The sequence below is a fragment of the Panthera uncia genome (assembly GCF_023721935.1).
Source record: "Panthera uncia isolate 11264 chromosome B3 unlocalized genomic scaffold, Puncia_PCG_1.0 HiC_scaffold_1, whole genome shotgun sequence".
Classification (NCBI taxonomy): domain Eukaryota; kingdom Metazoa; phylum Chordata; class Mammalia; order Carnivora; family Felidae; genus Panthera; species Panthera uncia.
This window is the reverse complement of record NW_026057582.1, coordinates 82,781,893-82,802,770: the sequence shown is the minus strand read 5'-3', so window position 1 is coordinate 82,802,770 and position 20,878 is coordinate 82,781,893. Positions and strand designations below refer to the sequence as shown.

The window sequence follows — 20,878 nt, the reverse complement described above, 5'->3', positions numbered from 1 at the left end:
CATTTGAGGTGGGGGCCCTCCGACTAGGATGCCCGATGGGCTCAGCTGCATCCTGTAGGCTCTTTACTCCTGGGAGGAATGGAGGCTTCTGTTGGCTGCCCATCCCTCTGCAGGTGCGTCCAGGCTGGGGCTCCGCTGGGCATAGAGCCTCAGAGAAGGCAGGGCCTGGGGCAGCCAGGCCCCTGCGTGAGCCAACCCGACAGAAAAAGGTTCTTGCCCTGTCTCTGGGGACGCTGGGGCGGGGCAGGGAGAGAGGTGCTGGGCAGGGCCAGTGCCCTGGTCCTTGCCCTCTGAGAGTGGATGGGTGGGGGCGGCGGCGACAGCATTCCTGGCTGTGAGCCCAGAGGAGTCTTTTGTAATCACAACATGATCTCGTGTGCTGAGCAGTGAAGCCGGCAGGGAGAGGCCAGCAGAGGCCCGGCTCCGGTGGTGGCTCGGCGGCTCCGGCTTCCCTCCGGCTCTGGCTCCCCTGGGGCTGCTCTGGAATTCTCTCAGTGCCCACTGTTGCCATGCACTCGGCTGTGAGTGGCACCTCACCTTTGGCGGGGGGCTTCTGGGGGCTGGGAGGAGGCCGGGACACCAGGCAGCCACACTCTGGGGGCAGCTGGGGACAGCTGGGCCTGGGAGGAACAGGGCTGTGCCTAGGCCTGCAGGGGGCTGGGCAGGGGCGTTTGGCTACAAGGGAGACCCTGCAGCCACACAGGGAGAGACCTGGGGATTTCGGGGCAGAGGCATGGTTTGCTTAGGGTGGCTCCTCTGCTGGGCCTGCCCATGGAGCTCGCTCTCTCCTGCCCCGACTGCCGGAAAGAAGCTCAGGCCTGGAAAGGCTGGGCTCGCGACGGTGGCTCTTTCCCACAGGCTGGGCTGCAAGCCTGGGGAGTGGGGCCCGGGGCCTGGGAGCCCAGGACAGAGCAGGGGCTTCTCTTTTTACCGTGGTTCTGGGCCTGGGAGCCAAACAGCTCCCCTCCTCGACCTCCTGAATCCCCTGGCAACTTCCCAGTCACGGCAGGTTCCGCTGCCAGAGCCATTTATAACTCTCATTCCTGCTCGGCAGGCTCTCTCGGCAGTGGAGCTCCCTGGAGAGCCCGGGGGAGGGGCAGCCCACTGCTGAGAACCGAGGGCCCCGTATGAGGCCCTGATCTGAACCCCTGAGGAGGCAGAGAGCCAGGCAGACAAGCCTAGTAGGGTGGGGACTTGGGACCTTCCATGTGCCATCCCCCCTTGTGAGCCTAGCTCCGGAGAGCTGGGTTCCATTCGTGGTAAGAATATGGTTCTCAGGTCAATGTGAAAGTTAGCGGCCTGAAAAGGGATGGGCCCGGCAGTCAGGAGCTTGGGCCCCCTGCCCTCTGCAGGGGCCTCACGGAGCTGAGTCACCCCTGAGCAGGCAGGAAGAGAAGGATGCAGAGCTGGATCGGAGGATAGTGGCCCTTCGAAAGAAGAACCAGGCCTTACTCCGCAGGTACCAGGTGAGCGGGCTGTGATGGGCGGGGAAGGGCAGCTGGGTGGGCACTCCCTGTCTGTCCTGCAGACCCCTGCATGGCGGTCTCTCCCTGTAGGCTCTAGGCCTGGGGCCAGGGTTAGGGCCATGTGGTTCATCTCAGAAACTCTGCGAGGACCTTGGGGACTCCGTGATGCCGTGCCTCTGCCCCCTGGTGTCCCACTGGTGTCTCTCTGTGTAGGCCTGTCTGTGTGCGTCTGGGGGGCCATGGCCTGTGCTGACCCCGGGCCCTCCCGTAGGAGATCCAGGAAGACCGTCGGCAGGCGGAGCAGGGGGGCATGGCTGTGACCGCGCAGGAATTCCTCCGACCTGATGGCCTCACTGTCACTATCAGCCAGGTTCCCGGCGTAAGCCCCACCCCGGGGTGACAGCGTGGGTTGTTCACTCCTGTAGCTGCTCTGCGAGTGCTGAGGGAGGGTCTGTAGTTTACAGGGCACCATGCCAGGCCCTGGGGACCCGGCCCTGTGAGGAGGTGGAGGCCCAGCCTGCGTCAGGGGAAGACAACCGCTCCTGCTCCTCTGTTTCCTCCACTCACAGTTCTGGGGCTCACCCGTCAGTTCCCAGCCTTCTGCAGCCCAGCCCACCCAGTCCCCCTGCACCCAAAGGGCCACAGCTGAAAGGCCACCGAATAGAAACCTCCCCATACCCTTTCCCAGTCCCATAGCCCTGCACCTGTGCTGTAAACCACAGGCTGCTCCTAAAACCCAAACCCTACAGGCACAGAGAAGTGGGGCCGAAAGCCAGGAGCAGTATCGGAGGGACAAAGCCCCATTGTCTGAGTGCTTTGGATTTCCCAGCTCAGAGATGACAGGCTGCTGTGGCATCTTGGGCCCCAGGGTGGCCCCAGGGCCTGGATAACCTAATGCCACTGGCATGTGAATGCCCCATAGAATCAGCTCCTCTATGGGCATTCCAGGGAGGTCCAGGGCTGGAAGCCAGCCTTGGGGAACCTCCCAGAGGACTCAGTGCCCAGCTCTGCTCAGCCCTGCCCATGTGGCCTGAGGGCATGGCATCCCATTCCTCAGGAGAAGCGGGTGGTCAGCCGTAACTGGGTGAGATCCCTCGGACCTGAAGCAGCCGGTGCGATGCTTGAGGATGAGGAGGTGGAGTATCACACCGGTACTTTCTGCCTGGGGGACCGGGTGGAGCTGGCTGTGACCATGGAGAACAAAGCTGAGGTAAGCAGGGTGGGCGGGGGAAGCCCAGGCACCAGGCCCACGGCCTCTTCTTACCTGGCTGTGCCACACCACCCATCCTCACCTCCTCCAGGCCAAGCGGATCGTAAGTGAGAAGCCCACCAGAGCAAAGAACCGGGGGGCAGGAGGGTCACCTGGAGGGGGCTTGGGCCGGACCCCCTCCATGCAGATGGCCGTCAGCTCAGATTCGGCACGGAAGGTACATCTTCAAGAGAGGATGGGGACATGAAAGTGGCAGTGCTCATCTGGGGGAGGCGGAGAAGCTGAGTCACATATGTCCCTCATCTATGGGGACATGCCCAGGTAGCATCAGCAAAAATTCCCACCCCTTCTTCCTTTCTCTGGCCAGTCTCCACGTTGGGCGGGCCTTGCAGTGAGAGACAGGAGAAGTCAGAGGTCAGCCCCTTACCCTAACTGGATCTCTGACGGGCCTTGGGGTGGGCCAGGAGGCTGCAGGGGACTGGCCATGTGCCAGGTGTGACCTCTAGGTGGCAGCAGCCCCTAGTACTGGCTCTTGCTGACCGCTGCCAGATGCCTCTCCACTCCGGGCCTGTCCATACCCTCCCTCCCCTATAACCCCGTGGATAGGTGCTATTATTATCCCCATTTTACAGATGAGAAAATGATACACAGAGAGGTTAAGTAACTTGCCCAAAAGACACAGCTAACAAGTGGATGGAAACCGTATCTATGGCAAACAACACGTTAGAGACGGAATGGATTTAATTTTTAGACGGGGACGTGGAAACCTGGAGAGGAAGGGGTTAGTAGTATCCAGATTTCCACTCCAAGCCCAGGCCTTCCTGCTTCTACCCCATGGTGCTGAGTGTCTTCTCCCTGCAGGGTGCTCGGGAGCCCCAGAGTCCAGGCCTGGTCCCAGGCCCGGTTCCCCACCGACCAGTGGGGGGACCCCAGGAGGTGGGCTGGGACTACGCCCAGTGGAAGCAGGAGCGGGAACAGATCGACCTGGCCCGTGTGGCCAGGCACAGAGACGCGCAGGGTGACTGGCGCCGCCCGTGGGACCTGGACAAGGCCAAGCCCACGTGGGTGGCAGGGCTGGGCAGCTTGTTGGACTGACATGCTTGTGGGGCTTAGGGCAGGATTAACTGTGGGTGCTTCTTGGAGGGCTGGTGAGACCCTCTCCAGGGTGGTTGAGAGTCTTCCTGGACCCTCTGGTTGGGCCCTGGGCTCAGGGCGGGCACCGGGTCCCCCATCTTTCCCCCATCTGTTCTGGGGTTGGAGCTGGGGGAGGCAGTGGTTGTGTGAGGCTTGCCCTAGCTTGTGTCCATCCCACAGCAGCCTGACTCTCTGGCTCCACAGGCTACAGGACTCCAGCAAGCCTCGAGAAGAGGGCCCGGCCAGGGCGGGCGGCACCAGGGGTGAGCCAATACCCACCTCACCTCCTTCCCCTCCTTGGCTTTTATCACAGCCTCCCCCCACCCCCTGCTTCCCCTCCTTTCTCTGTCTCTTGGTGTGCCACTTATTTCTGGAGCTAGGAGGAGGCACGGAAGAACATCTTCCTTCCTCTCCCTTCTATTAGAGCAGGGCACCTTCCCTCCCTCCAAACCCACAGCTCCTACCCTGGGTTCTGACCCCAGCAGTTCCGGGGAGGAGGCTCACAGGAAGTCTGCACTGGGATCCTTTTGAAGTTGGTCCCTCACGGGTGAAAGCTCCAGTCTCCCTGTCCCTGGCCTGTTGTAGGGACAGAGCTCTTAGAACTGCTGGTCCCCTTACTTCACATAGGAGGAAGCTGGGGCTGGAGAGGCTCAGCCAGCTACCTAGCCAGGAATGGCAAAGTGAGCAAAGGCACCCAGCTCTCTCGATCCCCAGACCGGGGCTCTTTTGGGGAGTCAGAACACCCACAACTGGACTAGGAGAAAGACAGCTTCCTGGTCCTGGAAAAATGGTGTTGCTTCCTTGGATCCTTTATCACCCCACTCTTTCCCCATTTCCTTTGCCCCACTTAGGTCCCAGGAGCCACCGAAAGCTACAGCCCCCACCCTTGTCCCCTGATGGTAAAGGTGAGTTGGGAATAAAGGAGGAGCAGGGTTGCATGAACTGGTGAAGGAGCTGGGCTGCCATGCCCTCTTCTCTGCTTGATTCGTGGGCCATCTCTTGCAGGTGGTACTACTCGGGGTGGGCAACCCAGCAGATCCTCAGTGGTGTCTGCCACGCGAAGCAAAGCCCGGGGGACAGAGAGGCTGACTGGCAGGGCCCGCAGGTAACAGGTGGCAGGGAGCAAAATCAGGGGAATCACCTGGGCTTCCTAATTTCCTGGATCTCCCTTGCCCCTGGGAGGTCAGGACCAGCACTGGTCCAGCTTCATGCTCCGGGCCTCAGGGCCGCTGCCTCCTGCCTGACGGCTGCCTGGCAGCAGGTTAATGAGGTTCCAGAAGAGGCCAGCAGCAAAGGCAGCAGCAGCGAGAGCCTGGTGCCCAGGGAGGCCGCAGTAATTACAGCAGTTGCCTTCCCCCAGGAAGTCAGGCATGTCTTTCCCAGGCGGTGCAGGCAGGGACACGTCCAGAGTCTCCATGGAACTCAGGGTGCCCCAGGCCTGGCCATAAACATCAGCTGGGCACCTGGGATGGAGCTCAAGTGGCTGGCTTTCAGAGGAAATGGCAGGATTTGGGGAACAAGGTCGGGTTGGAAGGGAAGTTTTCTGGAGCCTTGTTCTAGCTCTGACACTCCTCTGAGACCCTTGGGGTCTAGGTGCTCCCTGGGAACATGGGCCCCTGGCTACAGAGCAACTGATGTGAAGGGCATGGGTAGGAGTAGACCCTGCCATGTGTCGTGTTTCTACAGGTGGGAGACGAAGGAAGGCAAGGAGGAGCTGGAGAGCCAGGAGGTGGGTGTTTGGGAATAGGATGGGACGGGCTGGGGATCTGAGCTCTGAATTCGCCAGCCAGCAGGGCCAATCTCTTGTTTCAGGGAAGCCAAAGTACCAGAAAGAGTCGGAGCGAGGAGGAACACTCACAGAAGCGGAGCGAGGTGGAGCTGAGCAGACCCACAAGTGCCCCAGCAACCAGCCCAGCCCCAGTATCCCCAGAGGGGCCAAAAAGGGAGTCAGGAGTCTCGATAGCCAGTCCAGAACCTACCTGTCCACAAAACACTGACTTGGTTCCCCTTGACCTTTCTCTAGGAGGAGCCAGTAGCCCTGGGCCCGGGGCGAGTGTGTGTGTGCTCCCTCCAAGGCCTGGAGCCCAGGAGAACCCCGTGTCCTGGCCAGATGGTTCTGAGCAGCTCCCGGGGTTGAATGACCCCCAGGCTGAGCCGGAAGTACAGACTTGCTCCAAGCCCCAAGGAGGAGCAGGGCCCTTAGAGCCCAGAGAAGACAGGTCTGGCAAGGCTGGGGCCCAGCAGGGCCTGGCACAACGAAGCAGGCCCACCAGGGGAATGGGCCAAAGAGCAAGGGGCGCAGGAGGTGTGAGAAGCAGGACAGGAGGTCCGGGCCCCGCGGGAAGATGCTGAGCAAAGCCCCTGGGAGCAAAGGGGCCGGGCTGGGCAGAGGAGGAGGGAAGAATGCAGTCAGGACTCTTGTGTGTGGTGGGTGTCTGGTTGCTGGTGGCTTGTGGCAGTCCAGCTGAGCAGTTGGGCAAACTTTCCAGTGGGGTGACATCGTGAGGGCAAGGAGCTGGCCTTCCTTGTATCTCAGGTGCACATCCCTGTGTACGGGTGTGTTTTCACCTGCAGGTAAAGCTCCTGGTGTATTCCTATGTCACACCTGGTCTCTGAGGCTGGCAAGAAAGCGAGGCTTGGAAACACTCAGCACCTGGCTCACCTGGCCTCTATCACCCCCCAGGGCCTGGCTTCTCTTTCCAGCTGTGGCTTTGGAGGTGGAGGCAGCCTCAGTAGCTGGCAGGACCAGCCCAGGCCTGGGGCCTTTCCCATGCCTCTGCCTTGCACCCAGGTGACTCACAGCCCCAGACTCACAGGATGGCAAACGAGTGGAACATCAGCCATCAGCTGGTAGCCTCCTGCCTTCCTGGAAGAGGAGGCTGAGGCCCAGAAAGGGAGGGCACAGCAGGTGGGGACTGAGCTGGGGACAGGAGAGTGGAGCTCAGGTCTCCTCTGCAAAAGAGAGGGTTCCTGGAAAGGCCTCCTCTCTGAAATGGGGTGGAGTTGGGTGGTGAGAGAATAGCGTCTCCCCCCGCCCCCCCCCACAGTAGGGTGGGAAAGCTCACCAGCAGGGACACCCTCCCTCCCCCCTACCCAGGTCAGACTTCAAGTGTACCCCAAGGGGAGGGAAGAGGGCAGCCCTGCAGCCCAGGGCCATTTCCTGCCATCTCCTACTTCCTCTTCCCCACCACCTCCCTGCACCAAGGTCATGCAATAGCAAGGACTCAGACGAGGGACAGAGAAACAGCGACTCTGGCGAAGTACAACTTCAGGACTTGTCTTTCCTACTTAGTCTCTGTTCCTGCCCCTCCCCTGAGGCCCACGGCTGGTGAATTATTCAGACTCCGCACAAGCTGTGGCTTCCTCTCAATTCAACAAACATTTCCTGAGCACCCACTACCAGCAGTGCAGCCGGTGGGCGATGGTGACTTTGCCAGCAAGAGGGAGGGAGAAACTCAGGCATCCAGCAGCCCCAGGCTGCACAGCAGGAGCCATTCTTGGCTGCAAGAGCCTGACAGGAGCTGGGGATGGTGGGAGGAGCCCAAAGGGAACCATCTCACTTCTGCTCGAAAAGGCAGGTGCCCCTTCCTTTCTCACCACGTGTGTCTTTTGCCCCCCAAGCTCCTGCCTGGATCTCCCCATGTGACCCCCTCTGTTCCCCTCCTCTTTGGCCCTGTGGTGGTGGCTGCTCCTCTCTGCTGAGGGTCCCAGGCCTCACTCACCAGCCTCTCTGGGTTCTCTAGGGAGTGTCCAGATCATGCTCAGGGTTTCTCCACTGTGGAAGGGAGGGAGGGCTGCAGGAAGCATGAGGAGGGGGTGTCTTTTCAGCAGATCAGATTGTTTAGAGCAGTGCTTCTCACATGTTAAGGCGCAGAGTATTGCAGGTCCTAATTCGGTAGGTCTGTGGGGGGCCTGGCAATGCGCATTTCTAATCAGCTCCAGGTGACAGCTGTGCTGCTGTTTCCTGGACCGCGGGTTGAGTAGGAAGGGTTTGGGCTGGGAGATATGGCGAGCTAGGGCCCAAGACAGACTCTAGACTCTAAGGACTTGTTGCTGGCTATGTCGGGGACCCGGCGAGGGCCGCCCTGGCCGGGTGCAAGCTTCCTGGCTTCAGAGTTGGGTGGGCAGCTGAGGCACCTGGGAAGGTGCCAGAGAGGCCAGTGAGTGGGTGGTGCCAACTTCCCGTAGCGGGGAGTGAGGAGACTGGTTAGCTGGTTGGGAATGGGATAAGGTGAAGGGGGTGGAAGAGGTTGGTGTGGAATTTTGAAAAGGCTTGGGAATATTCTTATGCGTGTGGGAAGACCCCTCTGAGACATGAATAGGTAAGGGCGAATGATTCCAACTGAAGTTTTCCTCTTTCTCTCCAGTCATACATATATGTATTTGGAGCAGGGGCCTGGGCCTGACCCATGACTCCCAAAGGATAGAGGTGGGGAAGAGCAGATTCAAGCAGAGCCCTTGAATTCAGATGTCTCAAAATAATAATAACAGTAATCATCATTATCATCACCATCATCAAGAATCTGAATTCTAAGATTCACAAACTGCTCCCAATGGCCACCCCCCGCCCCGCCTCCATGGTACCAACCGTATAGACAGGCCTTCGTTAGAGGGTATATGTCAAGGTATGTCTGACTATGGGATGGGGATGTAGAATTCAGGCAGAAATCTGGCTCGGCCCTTACAAACAGAACCTAAGCAGTAGAGAAAGCTGGGCAAGGGGCGCCTGGGTGGCTCGGGTGGGCGTCCGACTCTTGATTTTAGCTCAAGTCATGATCTCGCGGTTTGTGGGATCAAGCCCCAAGTTGGAGCACAGCCTGTTTGGTATTCTCTTTCTCTCTCTTTCTCTCCCTGTGCCCCTACCCTGCTCACGTGCCCTCTCTCGAAATAAATGAACTTAAAAAAAAAAAAAAGAAAGAAACGAAAAGAAAGCTGGGCAGAAGGGCTATGGAAAAATAGGGTTTCTCTCTCTGAGGGTAACATCTAGAAGGACATTAGGAGAAAGGATGTCATGGGAGTCACTAGGGGTTAGAGAGTGCAGAGACCAGCACAGGCGGTCTTCACTCTAGGAAGACTGTAGTGCCAGAAAAGTATCACAGCTTTTCTCAACAAAGGGGGAGCCTTCTTCAGGGCAGCAGCTAAGGGGGCGAGCACCCTCCTCCCCTGGGATGGAACCAGCGGTGGAGAAGGAGGGAAGCATAGACACCCCTCCATAAACCTCAGGGTCATGGGAGCCTGGCTGCAACAATTCCTGGCTCCTTTGTCTAAAGGCCTGGCTGGGAGACTTCCTCTTAGATGCCTCTTTCCTCTCCAACCAGCTGACAAGACTTTCCTCAAAGGTGGGAAGCTCTTCATGAGACAGCACTATTGGGAACCCAGGCACAGAGCTGGAGGAACTGAGAAGGAAGGTGCCTGCAGAATAGTAGAGCAATGACAGCTTTACTTAGGGCCTCATAACACGGAGGGCAGAAGGGGCAGAATATCTCTCCATCCTGAGCCCCTGTCACCTGGGCAGAGGGGAGCAGCAGACCATATTGCAAGGGAGGTATGTTTTTTGAGGAGAGGCATCAGGGTAGGAACAGACATGGGCTAGGTCTGTCATCAGCTAGCTGGGTAACCTTGGTCAAGTTAAACCTCTAAGGCCTTGGTTTTCTTATCTGAAAAATGGGGCCAGTAACACCTACCTTGAAGGGTTGTCAAGAAAATGAAAGAGAATGCAAAATATCCCCGGCCCACAGCAGGCACTCTATCAGCAGTAGCCTGGCACTCAGTCATTGTGTGTTAAATAAATGGATAGCTATTTGGTTTGATCTCTGTCTTTGTTTCCTATCCTCTCCTTTACCTTCTCTTCCAGTCTCATCTTCACTAGGATCAGAACACTTCAGGGAAACAAGGGATGGTTTGTAAAGTTTCCCCAGCCTTCCAGGACTGTGAGCTTCCTTTACTGTCCTGGAGGAGCTGACTGGAGTTCAGAGCCTCACGAGCTGGGTCACCGAGATTCCTAAGCATTGCCCCTACCTCTGCACACCGACTTTCACATGTCAGCGCATTCCCTCTTCTGTTTCCATCAGTGGCACTCTCATGAACTCCCGCCACAGTCTTTGCTTAATATTTTCCTCAGAAACAAACTCCCTTGTGGGGTTTGCTCAGATCTCCTGGAGTTAAGGGTTTTTTTTTCCCCCCCAAAGGAGCAGCACGACTGTATTTTCTTACAGTCAAGGAAGAGCCAGCTATTTAACAAGGCACAAGTTTGGAGAGTTTGACCACCAGTCAATTTCAGTCCCAACCCTGGCTTCAGGACAGGAATAACAGGAAAAGATGGCACAACCCCTCCTATCCCCCCACCTCCCCCCAAAAAAAAACCCCAAAGGAAATGGCAAAAATCCCCACATGGCCATATCTTCTTATTCTGGGGACTAAGTTGGGAAGGGGGGTGTGGTCAAAGGAATAGGAGAAACTAAAGATACCACTTCACTCTGCCTCTCCAGCCACTTATCAGTGTCCACAGACCCAGCAAGCAGCTCTGAGTGAGGACTGCCGGTGCTTTTGCGGAAGGGCTGACGCAGGGGGGGCCACGGCCTCACTGAGGGGAGGACTCGGAAGGGCTGATGCAGGGGGGGCCACGGCCTCACTGAGGGGAGGACTTGAGGCTGGGTAGGCAGGGAGAAGAGCGGCAAGAAGCACAGACTGAGGCTGCTTTCTCTCAAGTCGGCCTGCCTACGTCACGGCCCCTCATTAAGCATCCACTTGACGCCGACGAAATAGCACAGACCTGGCACCAGAAAGAACAAGTGTGGCACCCACTGCTCCTTTTAAGGTCTGACTCAGGAGCAGCAGGCCCCAGGGCAGGAGGTGAGGCAAACACCATCAGTGGGAGGGGGAGGGAGGACTCTTTCAGGCCTGCCTCCTTTACCAGTTCTCCAGGGCAAGTTCTCCTGGCACCTTCAAAAGATAACCAGTAATGCAGCAGGCTCTCCCCCTTTTTCTTACAAACTCTGGGGATACAGTGTTTGCTTTTCTCCCAGCAGGGCAGCTGGCTTCAACTGAGAAAAAAGGTCAAAAGTCACCTTGTAGCCATCTGTCAAAACAGAAACACCTAAACCCTAAGTTACAGAATCGGAGGCAAAGTCTGGGCCGGTGGTTTTGATTTTAGAGTCAGAATCACCTGGAAGGCTAGTTAAAACACAAAGGCAAGCTCTAGCCTCTGAATCTCTCACCCAGTTGGCCTGGGATGGGGCCTAAGACATGGCATTTCTAACAAGGTCCCGGGTGATGCTGATGCTGATGGTCTGGGCCCTGCTATGATGTTTATCACCTGCCCCTTTGCATTTCTTTCCAGGCATCACTTATGCCCAAGGGGACAGACACTCCCTAGAAAATATATTACCTCCTATGTCTATGCTGCACTTTTATTCCCAACATCTCCAAGCCCTCTCACATCTGTTACCTCCAGTTGCTCTCATGAATTCCCATTTGGTTAGGAGGAAAAAGCAGGGTCAAGGCCCTAACCAGTGCTATTATGGAGTCCACAAGGTTCCTATTTTCCAGTTCAGGGTCCCTTCCAAGAACACACTGCCTCCCCTCACCAGGTCCTCATGATGCTGTGAGCTGCCCATGCACAGAGGCCGACTGCCATGACACAATACTGCCCCAACTACCAGTAGAGAGCTGGGGGGGGGGGGGGGGGGGGGGGGGGCGGGCAGGTGGCCTCTAGGTCATAAGCTGGGCAGAAATCTCAACTCATGACTCTAAACACTGAGGTTAGCAGAGAGAGGTTTGTTTGTTTATTTATTTTTGAGAGAGGTATATTTAAAAGGAATTTCTTGGTAATCAACATAATTGCCTCTCTGGACACGTTGGCTTGGGGACTTTTGAGGCTCGCTTGGCACACTGCAGGCACTAAATAAATAGTTCTTGAATTAATGGTAGTGATTTGTGGAAAATATTCTATGGGGAGTTAAAATCATACTGCTGGTTAACTGATAAACTATTTTAAAAGCAGATTATTGAAGTTAAGAAAACAGGGCAGTGACCAGAGTAGATTCTTATTGGCATGTCTGTAAATTTCTTGAGGACAAGAATTCGGTGGGAATTTTCTGGTCCCTCAGTAGTATCTTGGCCAATGTTTATAGAATGTTTATATGGAACTTGTTTGGCCCAGGTGCTCCCCACTGACCAGGTGGCTCATGTACACAGTGCATGACTTTGGGAGTCACGGCTGTTTGTACACTTAGGATGGAGAGGCTGGTAGAGCCTGGGCATGTGGTGAAAAAAAAAAAAAAGTCCTTGTTTTTTTATTTTTTAAACTAGCTACTGGAGGGAACAAAGAGTATAACACAGGTTTTCTGGCAGCAGAAACCCACAAGCTAGGTCAGCAATTAAAACAGATGTGACCCAAAACTGTCAACAAAGCAGGTATTTTTATAGCTCAACATTAGGCCATAGGGTCGGGACAGAGGGGGCAATGAACGGGCCACATAGTCTATGTTGTGTCTGTTGACTGCTACATGGACTACAGCTGTGTATGTCTTGTGCCTGGAAAGAACAGGCAGGCTGAGCCCATGTCCTTTAACTTGGACGTAAAGAAACTGTGGCCAGAATGGCTGGTACAGCTGTGATTTGCAGGGCTTCTCTTTAGCCTTCTACTCCCTCGAACCAGATTATGGGCTGTGGATGTGGGTATCCAAGTGGATTACGACAGTGACATCACACTGATACTAGGGCCAATTCTATCTAACGCAGTGATCAACCAGATGATCAACCAACTCTAGGCACTTCCTACTATGTGCCAGGCACCGGGCTTAGCGCTGGTCCAGTGAAATGACCAAAGCTATTGTGGTCCTGCCTTCCATTGAGAGACAAAAAAAAAAAAAAAAGGGAAAAAGTATACAGCTGTGGCCCTTTTGTTATTGCATTGCAATTCCAGAAATACCTCCATTCTCTGCAGACAGGAAGGGGAGGACAATTATTACCCCTTTTAAATAGTTGTGGTAGCCCTAAAGCTCAGGACCTGACCTTTTGGTTCCCCTTAAAGAAACATGTAGAAACAAGTAGATGCTCTCCACCCAGCCTTTCAAAACAGGATATAAATACTCAACTGAAGAACACAGCATCTTAGAATTCCCTAGTGAAAACTGGAAAACAAGGTAGACCGAAGAGCTTCCAAAGCTGCGCTCTCATACTGTGCAGAAATCTAGAGCTGTTAGGCAGAAAAGTCTTTCTTAGGATTAAAACTTCAGAGACACATTTTTCTGCACCTCAGCATCATGGGGGAAAGAAACGATTCCAACACAAACTCAGTCTGAACAGCTTAGCAAACTCCTGATCCTTCGCCCTCCAAAACTTCACTTTCAAAAGAGGATTATCTCCTCCTTCAAACTCAGGCTGCCAGGGCATAAATGTGCACAGTAACTTCTAATAGAAGTAAACACCTAGAAATCACCCTAATGGTGGGAGCAGTTAAAGGAGAGTAACCCCCTTTTGCACAGACCTCTCCTTCCTGACGGGCACTTTTGCAGCTGATTTCTAACCTATGAAAATAAAGCTGTTCGGCCACTGCTCCCCACCAACCCAGTCCTGTTCTGGCCGAACAGTGCCCTTCTTATCAACCAGCAGGCTCTTGCCGCACACTCCGCTGTATGTGCCCAATGCGTGAAGCTGTGTGCAACTGCAAAAGCCACATGTCACCGTCTACACAAAGGTGGGGGGGCAACTAGAAGAACCTTGGAAACTCTTTCACTTCCCTTCTGCTCTGCCTTACCAAGCCCTCTCACAAAAAGCCATTGTGTAGGCTGAAGAGGGAAATAAAAGAAGGGCGGACTTTTTCCATGCTCCCTGCAGACTACAAGGTGATGTAAAAGCACAGAAGCTACCCCCAACAGCTCTGGAGAAGTGCAGGCCTCAGGGGGCCCCACCAACACGGCTTCTCACTCCACTTTGTACTGGGCAGCATTGTCTAATAATGAGCTGAGTTCAACTGTGTGCCGTGTATTTTGCAGCATTGCTAATCCCTTTTATTTTGCTTTTCACCCACCTGTCTTTTATTGTTTGCTTTAGGGCGTGAAAAAGCCTCACCTTTGAAGCAACCTACACCTTCTCTGAGCCATTTGGCTCTCTCACCTGCTCCCCTGTGGACAAAGCTCTGGCCAACCACTGCAGGTATGTCAGCACCTCTTTCCCAGTGTTAGCACTTTTCGAACTATCTAGGGGCCAGTGGTTTAAAGGTGAGAACAGTGGTGCTGTCAGGTGGCCTATCCTCACCGCAGCTCTCAGCCAGCTCAGTGTTCGTCATAATTCTTAATATGTTGGCTTACTGGTCCTTGAGCATCCTCAGCTAGGTATCTGCTCAGAATCTCTTAAGAGCAGAACTGTTTTGAACCTTTTTAAGGTTGGTAAAAGGTGGCTGAGCTAGGTATCACTGTTCATCCAACCCCATGACTGCTTCCCGACTAAGATGCATCCCTGCCACGCTTAACCAATCAATTCAGTGAAGCCATCAGGCACAGAAGTACAGTAGGGCAATTGCTTTTTCCTCTGACACCTATTCATCAACGTCTGTCCGCCACATCTCAGACCATGTCTTCTTCCAAACTCTACTCCTTCCCCAAGGAGTACGAAAGAGAAATGGTCAACTTACACAGGCTTATGTAGAGTTCTTAGAATGTATTTTTGTTCACCTGAAAAATAAAACTTTTAAAAAATATACAGGACTTTTTGAGTACAGGTATATCTTAAATGGCTGAATTATAAATAATGTCTCTGGTCATGTTCACAGCTAGAGCTGGAGCTAATGTCCCAATTCCAGTGAAGGCTTTAGAGTCTGGAGGCCAGCAGCTGGACCTATGAGTGGTCTCTCTAGACTCTTTGATCCATCCCAAAGTGGATTAAACAGTCCAGAATGCAGGGATGGGGACAGGGGACTGGATTCCCAGATGTTCTCCGGCAAGTTCAAAGGATTCTTGGAATAAGAGATCAATTTACAAATTATTAAAATATAGGACTAAAAATTCACACAATAAATATAAATTACAGGCTATTATTGAAGTTATAAAGTGGCATTTTATGTTTCTTCCCCACCCCCAGACCCCCCACCAAAAATTTAAAAAGGCCTCAAAGGCTTCCTAATGACCAAAGTCACATCAGCTGCTCAGAAATCTCCTCCAGCCAAGACACCTTGGGGGTGCGACCAGCCTGCTCCCAGACTATGACAGCTCAGCTGCTGTTATCCTGCCCACAACAGAACATGGCTTAAAGCAAGGCTTGTTGTCCTGTAAACTTGGATCAGAGCTAACTAGAGTGGAGGCCAAAAAACTGGAGAGACCAACTGTTTCAGGACTCAGGTGGATAAGTTTTTGTTTTTGTTTTTTAAAAAGTGCCTCATTTCCCAAAAAGGAAACACTAAGGGGTTTGATATCTTGTCACTACCCACACTCAATTGCCTAAAAGCAAGTGGCGGAAGGAAATGGAATCCAAATTGAGTATGTAGAATTCTTGCTGTCCCAGAACTATACAGATGTCATTTCTCTTGGTGTTTTTCATCTCAAAGTATAGGCTGCAAATAAGTAGGTTTATCAGGAGACGTAGAGACAAGCCAATGTAACCTTCCCACGGCTGGTCTATTAATCGGCTATCAAAGCACAATCCTGAGTTTGAAGCTCACTTTTTAGCCTTTCTGGTTCTATAATACAAGTCAAAACCAGAAAACGTGCTCAACGCTCTGGTTTCACAACAAATTTGGCCCTAATTGCAGGGCTACATTGTCACAGGCTCAGCAAAGAGGGAAGAAGGCAAGGGTGATTACTGGAAAAAGACAAGATCTTGAGGAGCAGAAAATAAAATAAAAACACTTGTGAGCCACTCTACTTACAAAAGCTTGCTCTTCCTAAAAGAACTCTGTGAGGAGAAGGCCAAGGATTGAAGCACAGAGGCATTGCTCTTTCCCTTCCTTCTTCCCTGGCCCATATCCAGATACTTAGGGCCGCAACAGGAAGCCTCTTCCGTGGGGGCACTAGGGTGGGAAGAGGAGGGGATTAGTTCGTTCTCCACCCTCCCTAAACTGCTTCTACTTCTTCTAAGGTTTCCCACTGTCCTCTCAAGTCTAAGAATGATTATACTCTTTTGGGCCATAAACCTATCTTTCTGAAATAGGAGGGGGTAAAGGGGAGAGTGGATGATGAAAAAAAACAGTGTTTGTGCCCTTCTGGTTAGCTGCACTTTGGGGGCCAGCAAATAGCCCTTGCGTGACCCCATCGGTCGGAAGCTAACCAGGGTTGTGGGAGGATACATATAGTTCTGTGTAATTATAGCTTCTAGTGCATATGTCAACAACTATATACAGGGATCTATAAATTAAATGCATCTGTGGCCACTGCAACTAGGTTGACGTACCTGAGCTCCACTACTTTTGGTGCCCTCCTCCTTGTGAGAGCTTCAGCTTATTAAAGAAGAGCCCCTACAGCTCCCTCCTTCCCCTGAGTCTTGGGGGAAAGCCCGAGTCACTCCTGCACGTAGGATACACAAGAGCTAGCGGCGAAAAAGGGTTCGGAGCTGGGATCTCCCCACCCCTCCCCCCATTCCCTTTATGGCTCAGAGCCCTGGCGCAGCACGGTCCTGGGAAGACCAAACCCCGAGCCCCCGGCGAATCGTGGTCCCTTGGCTTGAAGATCGGGATGCAGGCCCCTGGCTCCCCGGGCGAGGTGGCGATCGTTGCGGGGAGAGAGGGCGTTCACTCCCGTGGGGGTCACTCCCGCGGGCTCCCCGCCCCGTCCTGCTGCAAAGTCCTGCCTCCGGGCGTGGGGAGGGGAGAATGGTTCCCGGCCGCCCCTGGCGCGGAGGGGCTCAACGACTCCCGGGCGCCGCCGCCGCTTCCTCCTCGTCCTCCTCCGGTCCCCGCGGCCGCTCCAGCGGCCCGGCCGGGGGACTGTCTGCAGAGGGCTCCGGAGGCAAGGGCCGCGCCGCCTGCAGCGGGGGCGCGTCGCGCGGTGCCTCGCGGCGGGACGACCCTGTGGCATTGGGCTCGGCCGCTGCCCCCGAAGTCCCGGACGGGCCGGTGGCGTTGGAGCCGCCGGGGGGCGGGCCGGCGGCTCCCCCCGAGGTCCCGGCGCCCACCGGCTGCCAGATGAGGCTGTAGTAGACGGCGAGCACGATGGCGGCCAGCGACACGGAGAGCACGTAGGCAAACACGGTGGCGAGCCGGACCCACTTCTTGTTGGTCTTGGCCGCCATCTTCGCCTTCTTGTCCCCGGTGTAGGTGGCCGGCTTGCCCCGCTCGGCCGGGGCCGCGTCGCGCTCCTTCATGGGGGGGCCCCGGCCTTTGCCCCGGTGCTCCACGGCCCCGGCTGGAGGGGGCCTGGCGGCCTGCGAGGACTGGACAAGGGGCGGCCCGGCGCCCCCGGCTCTCGGCAGCTCCGCGCTCCTCCGCCGCTCCTCACGCCGCTCGGCCGCAGCCCTCCACCGCGTCGCTGCAGCCGCCGCCGGGGCCTGGACCAGTCACTGCCGCCAGCGCCGCCGCCGCCGCCGGCCCGTCAGCTGCTTCCCTGCCGCCGCCACAGCCACAGCCGCCACAGCCGCCCGGCTCCGCGTCCCCATCCGCCGCCGCCGCCTGCTCGGCCGCCGGCCGCCCGGTCTCCAGTGGCCGCGCGGACGGCGCGCTCCGCTCCAGCCCGGCTCCCCCACCTCGCGCGCCGGCAACAGGGGGCGGGGGGAGCGCTGCTGGGGGCTGCCTCTTAAAAGGGCGACGCCGGGGTCCGGAAGTGCCGCGAGGGGAGGCGGGCTTGTGTTGGGCGCCGCAAGCCCCTCCGGGACGCCCCGTTAGGAGAGAGTTAAAGGAGGCTGGTTCTTAAAAGGGCAACGTCGCTGCAGCCCCGCGCGAACTGGCGCGGAGAAGATGGGAGCCCCGGGCGCTTCTTTAAAAGGGGAACGGCGCCGTTTGGGGCGGGGAGCGGAACTGGAAAGGGGGCGGGGAGGGGTGGTCAGAGCATGGAGCTGTCAAATCTGGCGCCTCTGTCCTTCGCTCCCCAGTGTCCGAAGTGACAGGTGGAACAGCAATAAAGGCTGCGGCCCCCAGGCCTCAGTATACCCCCCAAAGTCGGGGTGATACCACTCTCATGCTCATGCTCTCGGCCGGCGTCCCGCTCCACGTGCCCTCCGGGCGGGTTTCCTGAACCCTTTCACTCCTAGCGAACCTGGCCCACGTCCTGCACAGGCAGCTAAGCGTCCCTGAACACTCACTGTGGTCGCAGCTGGTCGCGCCCCTTCCCTGCTCCCCACCCCCGGCCGGGGCTGGGCTTTGGAGCGGTGCTGAAATCTTCCCGATTTCCTCTCTTATTCTGTTAGAGCCCGGAGTCAGACTGCGAGACCTTTCGAAGTTTCTGGGAACCACGTGCTGAGCGGGGCTCTCCAGACTCGCCTTAGTCCTGAAGTTTGCAACAGGTTCCAGATCCCGCTTTTTGGGGTGCCCGATTCCCAGCTTTGGGCTTGATTTGGATTCAAGAGGCTGCACTGAACCCGTGGAGTATGGCTCTCAGAGTTTTACTCCTCTCTGATCCCCTCTGGGCCTCAGAGTCTGGGCTGTTGTCCCCTTCTCGCCGCCCCCCCCCCCCCCCCCCCAACGTGCCCGTTCTCTTGTGAGGTTTGTCCTCCCTACGGTCTGGTCGGTGCCAACGTCCCCTAGCCAAGCTTCGACTCTCAGTAGCCCCTTTCCCCTGTGCCTTCCCCGTCCTTCTGTCTTCCTCTCTTGCCTTCTGTTTCCCCCACTCTGGGTAAGGATTTCCAGAATTTCTGTTTCCCTCCTCCTTGAATTCTACTTCCTGTGTTCCCAGAGCTGGGTGAGCGGACTGCTTGGGTGTCTTAACGGGTATGTGAGACTGTGCCTGTGTGCTGGTGAGTGGGCAGAGGACTGTGGTGGTGGCGGAGGTCCTGTGGGTGACCTCCCCCTCCCCAGCATGTGTGAACCTGACTCCTGGCTTCTGACTCTGTGGGGCAGGACCCCCTTTGCCCTACCCATTTTCCCTCCTCCCCAACAGGACCTACCTTTGCCTTCCCAACACCTGCCTCTTTATAAGGAAGCTCCTCCCTAGCACCGGTGCCCTGCTACCTCAGCTGTACAGAAGTCAAGTGGCTACCAGAACTAAGTGTGTTGATCAGCTGCTTAAACCACAGGCCTATAACCCAGCCTCTCTCTCTCTCTCATTCCTGAGATCCAGGTGTGAGTCTGTCACTAGCAGTGGTCAACTGGATGCTATCTCCAGGAATAGCCTGCCTTTGTACTTTCTGAGAAATTTTAAGGATGTCAACTGTTTGGAATGTTTATTGCCTTTTGTGGGCTGATGGGGAAAAGACAACTGCTCCTTCCCTATACTGCTTCCAGGTTGGCCAGAGGCACCCCCCCCTCCCCGCCCCTGCAGGGTAACCTGTTAAGTTAAAAATCTCTGAATTGTCTCTGGATGTTGTCCTCTCTTCTCTTCCCTGCTTTCTGGTCTTTGTGGCAGAACTGATCAGATGAACTGTACTATGGTGAATTATTTGGAAAGATTCAGGTAAGGCCAACCCAAAGCCTCCTTCCATCCTCTTTCTTGGATGCACTCTGCATTTCTTGTGTTGCAAAGTAAACTTTCTTCTTGCTTCTTTCCCAGTGGGCTAGGAAAATAACCTGTCACTCTTTCCTATGCTAAGGAATACATATACTCAAAGCCCTCATTCAGTTCTTCTCACCCTATTCTTCTCCAAACGAAACAGTGCCAGATTCTTTAACCTGTCATCAATAAGTCCTATTTATTATCTGGATTTACATAGTGTCTTTTACCCTAGGAACTCAAAATGCTTTCAGATATAATTGAGCCTGATCTCCCTGGTGCCTGAGTCATTAAGAAACCATTAGTGTATTCCTGTTGCAGGCAACCAAATGGCCCCCTAGTGGCCTGAAAGTGAATATGCTTCTCTAAGTGCCTCTCCCCGACCAAGGGTAAGCAGTCAGAGAAATCAGAGAATCAAGGCAGCTTGGAGACAGAATGGGCCCCAAGGTCATCTTTTGTGAATACTCCCATGGACCCTAGAGAATCCTCCACACCATCTCTATGGAGTCCTCTCCAGCGACAGCTAAAAGACTCTCCATGATGGTGTACCTATTGTCTGTTCCATAAGGCAGCCTTTTCAGCTTTGGAAAGGTCTGATCGGTTATAACAGTAGCAACATCCATGGCTTTAGTATGTGCTGGCACCATATTAAGCACTTAGGTTCCTCATCTCATTTGTCTCATACCAACCTATCAGGTAGTTACTATTTATCTCCGCGTTGGAGATGAAGAAACAGCCTCAAAAAAGTTAAGTAACTTGCCCAAGGTCACATAGCTAGATGGAATTCAAACCTGAGCCTTTCTGACTCTAAGGTCTTAGGTTCTCATCCCTGCACTACTCTGCCTCATAGGCAGAGCTTAAATTTGTCTCTGTAGTGAGGGTAACCTCAGATGGGGGCCGAGGCACTCATTCTTCCAGCTGCCAGGAGTGTTGGCTACCGATGGCTCACAGCTTCCACTGTCTCTGGGAATTGCTCTCAGGTGTCAAAGGAAACTGCCTCTCTCTCTTGGCCTCCAAGACCAACACATAAGGGCAAAGCTGCAACAAAACCCAGCCAGGGATGTTCAGGAGCCTGATAGGAAAGGAAGAGGGCTACACCTGCAAAGGAGCTACAAAAGTAGCCAACTTGTACTGGCATGAACCAGGAGAGGATGTACAGGCTGGATCCGTGGGGAGCCAAGTCTGAATGCTAAGTTTAAAAAAAAAAAAGGGGGCGCCTGGGTGGCTCAGTCGGTTAAGCGTCCGACTTCGGCTCAGGTCATGATCTTGTGGTTCGTGAGTTCGAACCCCATGTCGGGCTCTGTGCTGACAGCTCAGAGCCTGGAGCCTGTTTCAGATTCTGTGTCTCCCTCTCTCTCTCTGACCCTCCCCCGTTCATGTTCTGTCTCTCTCTGTCTCAAAAATAAATGTTAAAAAAAATTAAAAAAAAAATAAAACAATATTAAAAAAAAAAAAAGACAGTTTATTGATATGGGAGGACTCTCGGATAAAATAGG

General features: G+C 54.9%; 2 protein-coding genes across 3 annotated transcripts; one reads left to right on the top strand and one right to left on the bottom strand.

Moving 5' to 3' along the window:
* Positions 1-342: 342 nt before the first annotated feature.
* On the top strand, positions 343-9,643 carry CCDC9B (coiled-coil domain containing 9B). Its single transcript, XM_049613344.1, has 11 exons — positions 343-521; positions 1,353-1,466; positions 1,738-1,845; positions 2,524-2,676; positions 2,768-2,893; positions 3,538-3,737; positions 4,015-4,073; positions 4,662-4,715; positions 4,816-4,915; positions 5,497-5,539; positions 5,623-9,643. The coding sequence occupies exons 1-11, from the start codon at positions 510-512 to the stop codon at positions 6,160-6,162; spliced, it is 1,509 nt and encodes a 502-aa protein (XP_049469301.1). The 5' UTR covers positions 343-509; the 3' UTR covers positions 6,163-9,643.
* A 3,021-nt stretch (positions 9,644-12,664) lies between these two features.
* INAFM2 (InaF motif containing 2) lies at positions 12,665-17,711 on the bottom strand. Of its 2 annotated transcripts, none has more exons than XM_049613340.1 (2): positions 15,677-17,711; positions 12,665-14,767 (listed from the first exon to the last, which is right to left on the bottom strand). In XM_049613340.1, the coding sequence occupies exon 1, from the start codon at positions 17,104-17,106 to the stop codon at positions 16,648-16,650; it is 459 nt and encodes a 152-aa protein (XP_049469297.1). In that variant the 5' UTR covers positions 17,107-17,711; the 3' UTR covers positions 12,665-14,767; positions 15,677-16,647. The 2 variants fall into 2 exon arrangements, with proteins under 2 accessions (XP_049469297.1, XP_049469296.1); XM_049613339.1 differs by having other exon boundaries at positions 12,670-15,817; positions 16,198-17,711.
* Between the last annotated feature and the right edge of the window lie 3,167 nt (positions 17,712-20,878).

What these genes read in the sequence shown, in the direction of transcription:
- CCDC9B (XM_049613344.1), top strand. An exon ending in CTATCAGCCAGGTTCCCGGC is followed by an intron (nt 1,846 to 2,523) that starts GTAAGCCCCACC and finishes CCCATTCCTCAG; the next exon opens with GAGAAGCGGGTGGTCAGCCG. An exon ending in CTGGACAAGGCCAAGCCCAC is followed by an intron (nt 3,738 to 4,014) that starts GTGGGTGGCAGG and finishes CTGGCTCCACAG; the next exon opens with GCTACAGGACTCCAGCAAGC.
- INAFM2 (XM_049613340.1), bottom strand. Translation starts at nt 17,106, where the DNA reads ATGAAGGAGCGCGACGCGGCCCCGGCCGAGCGGGGCAAGCCGGCCACC.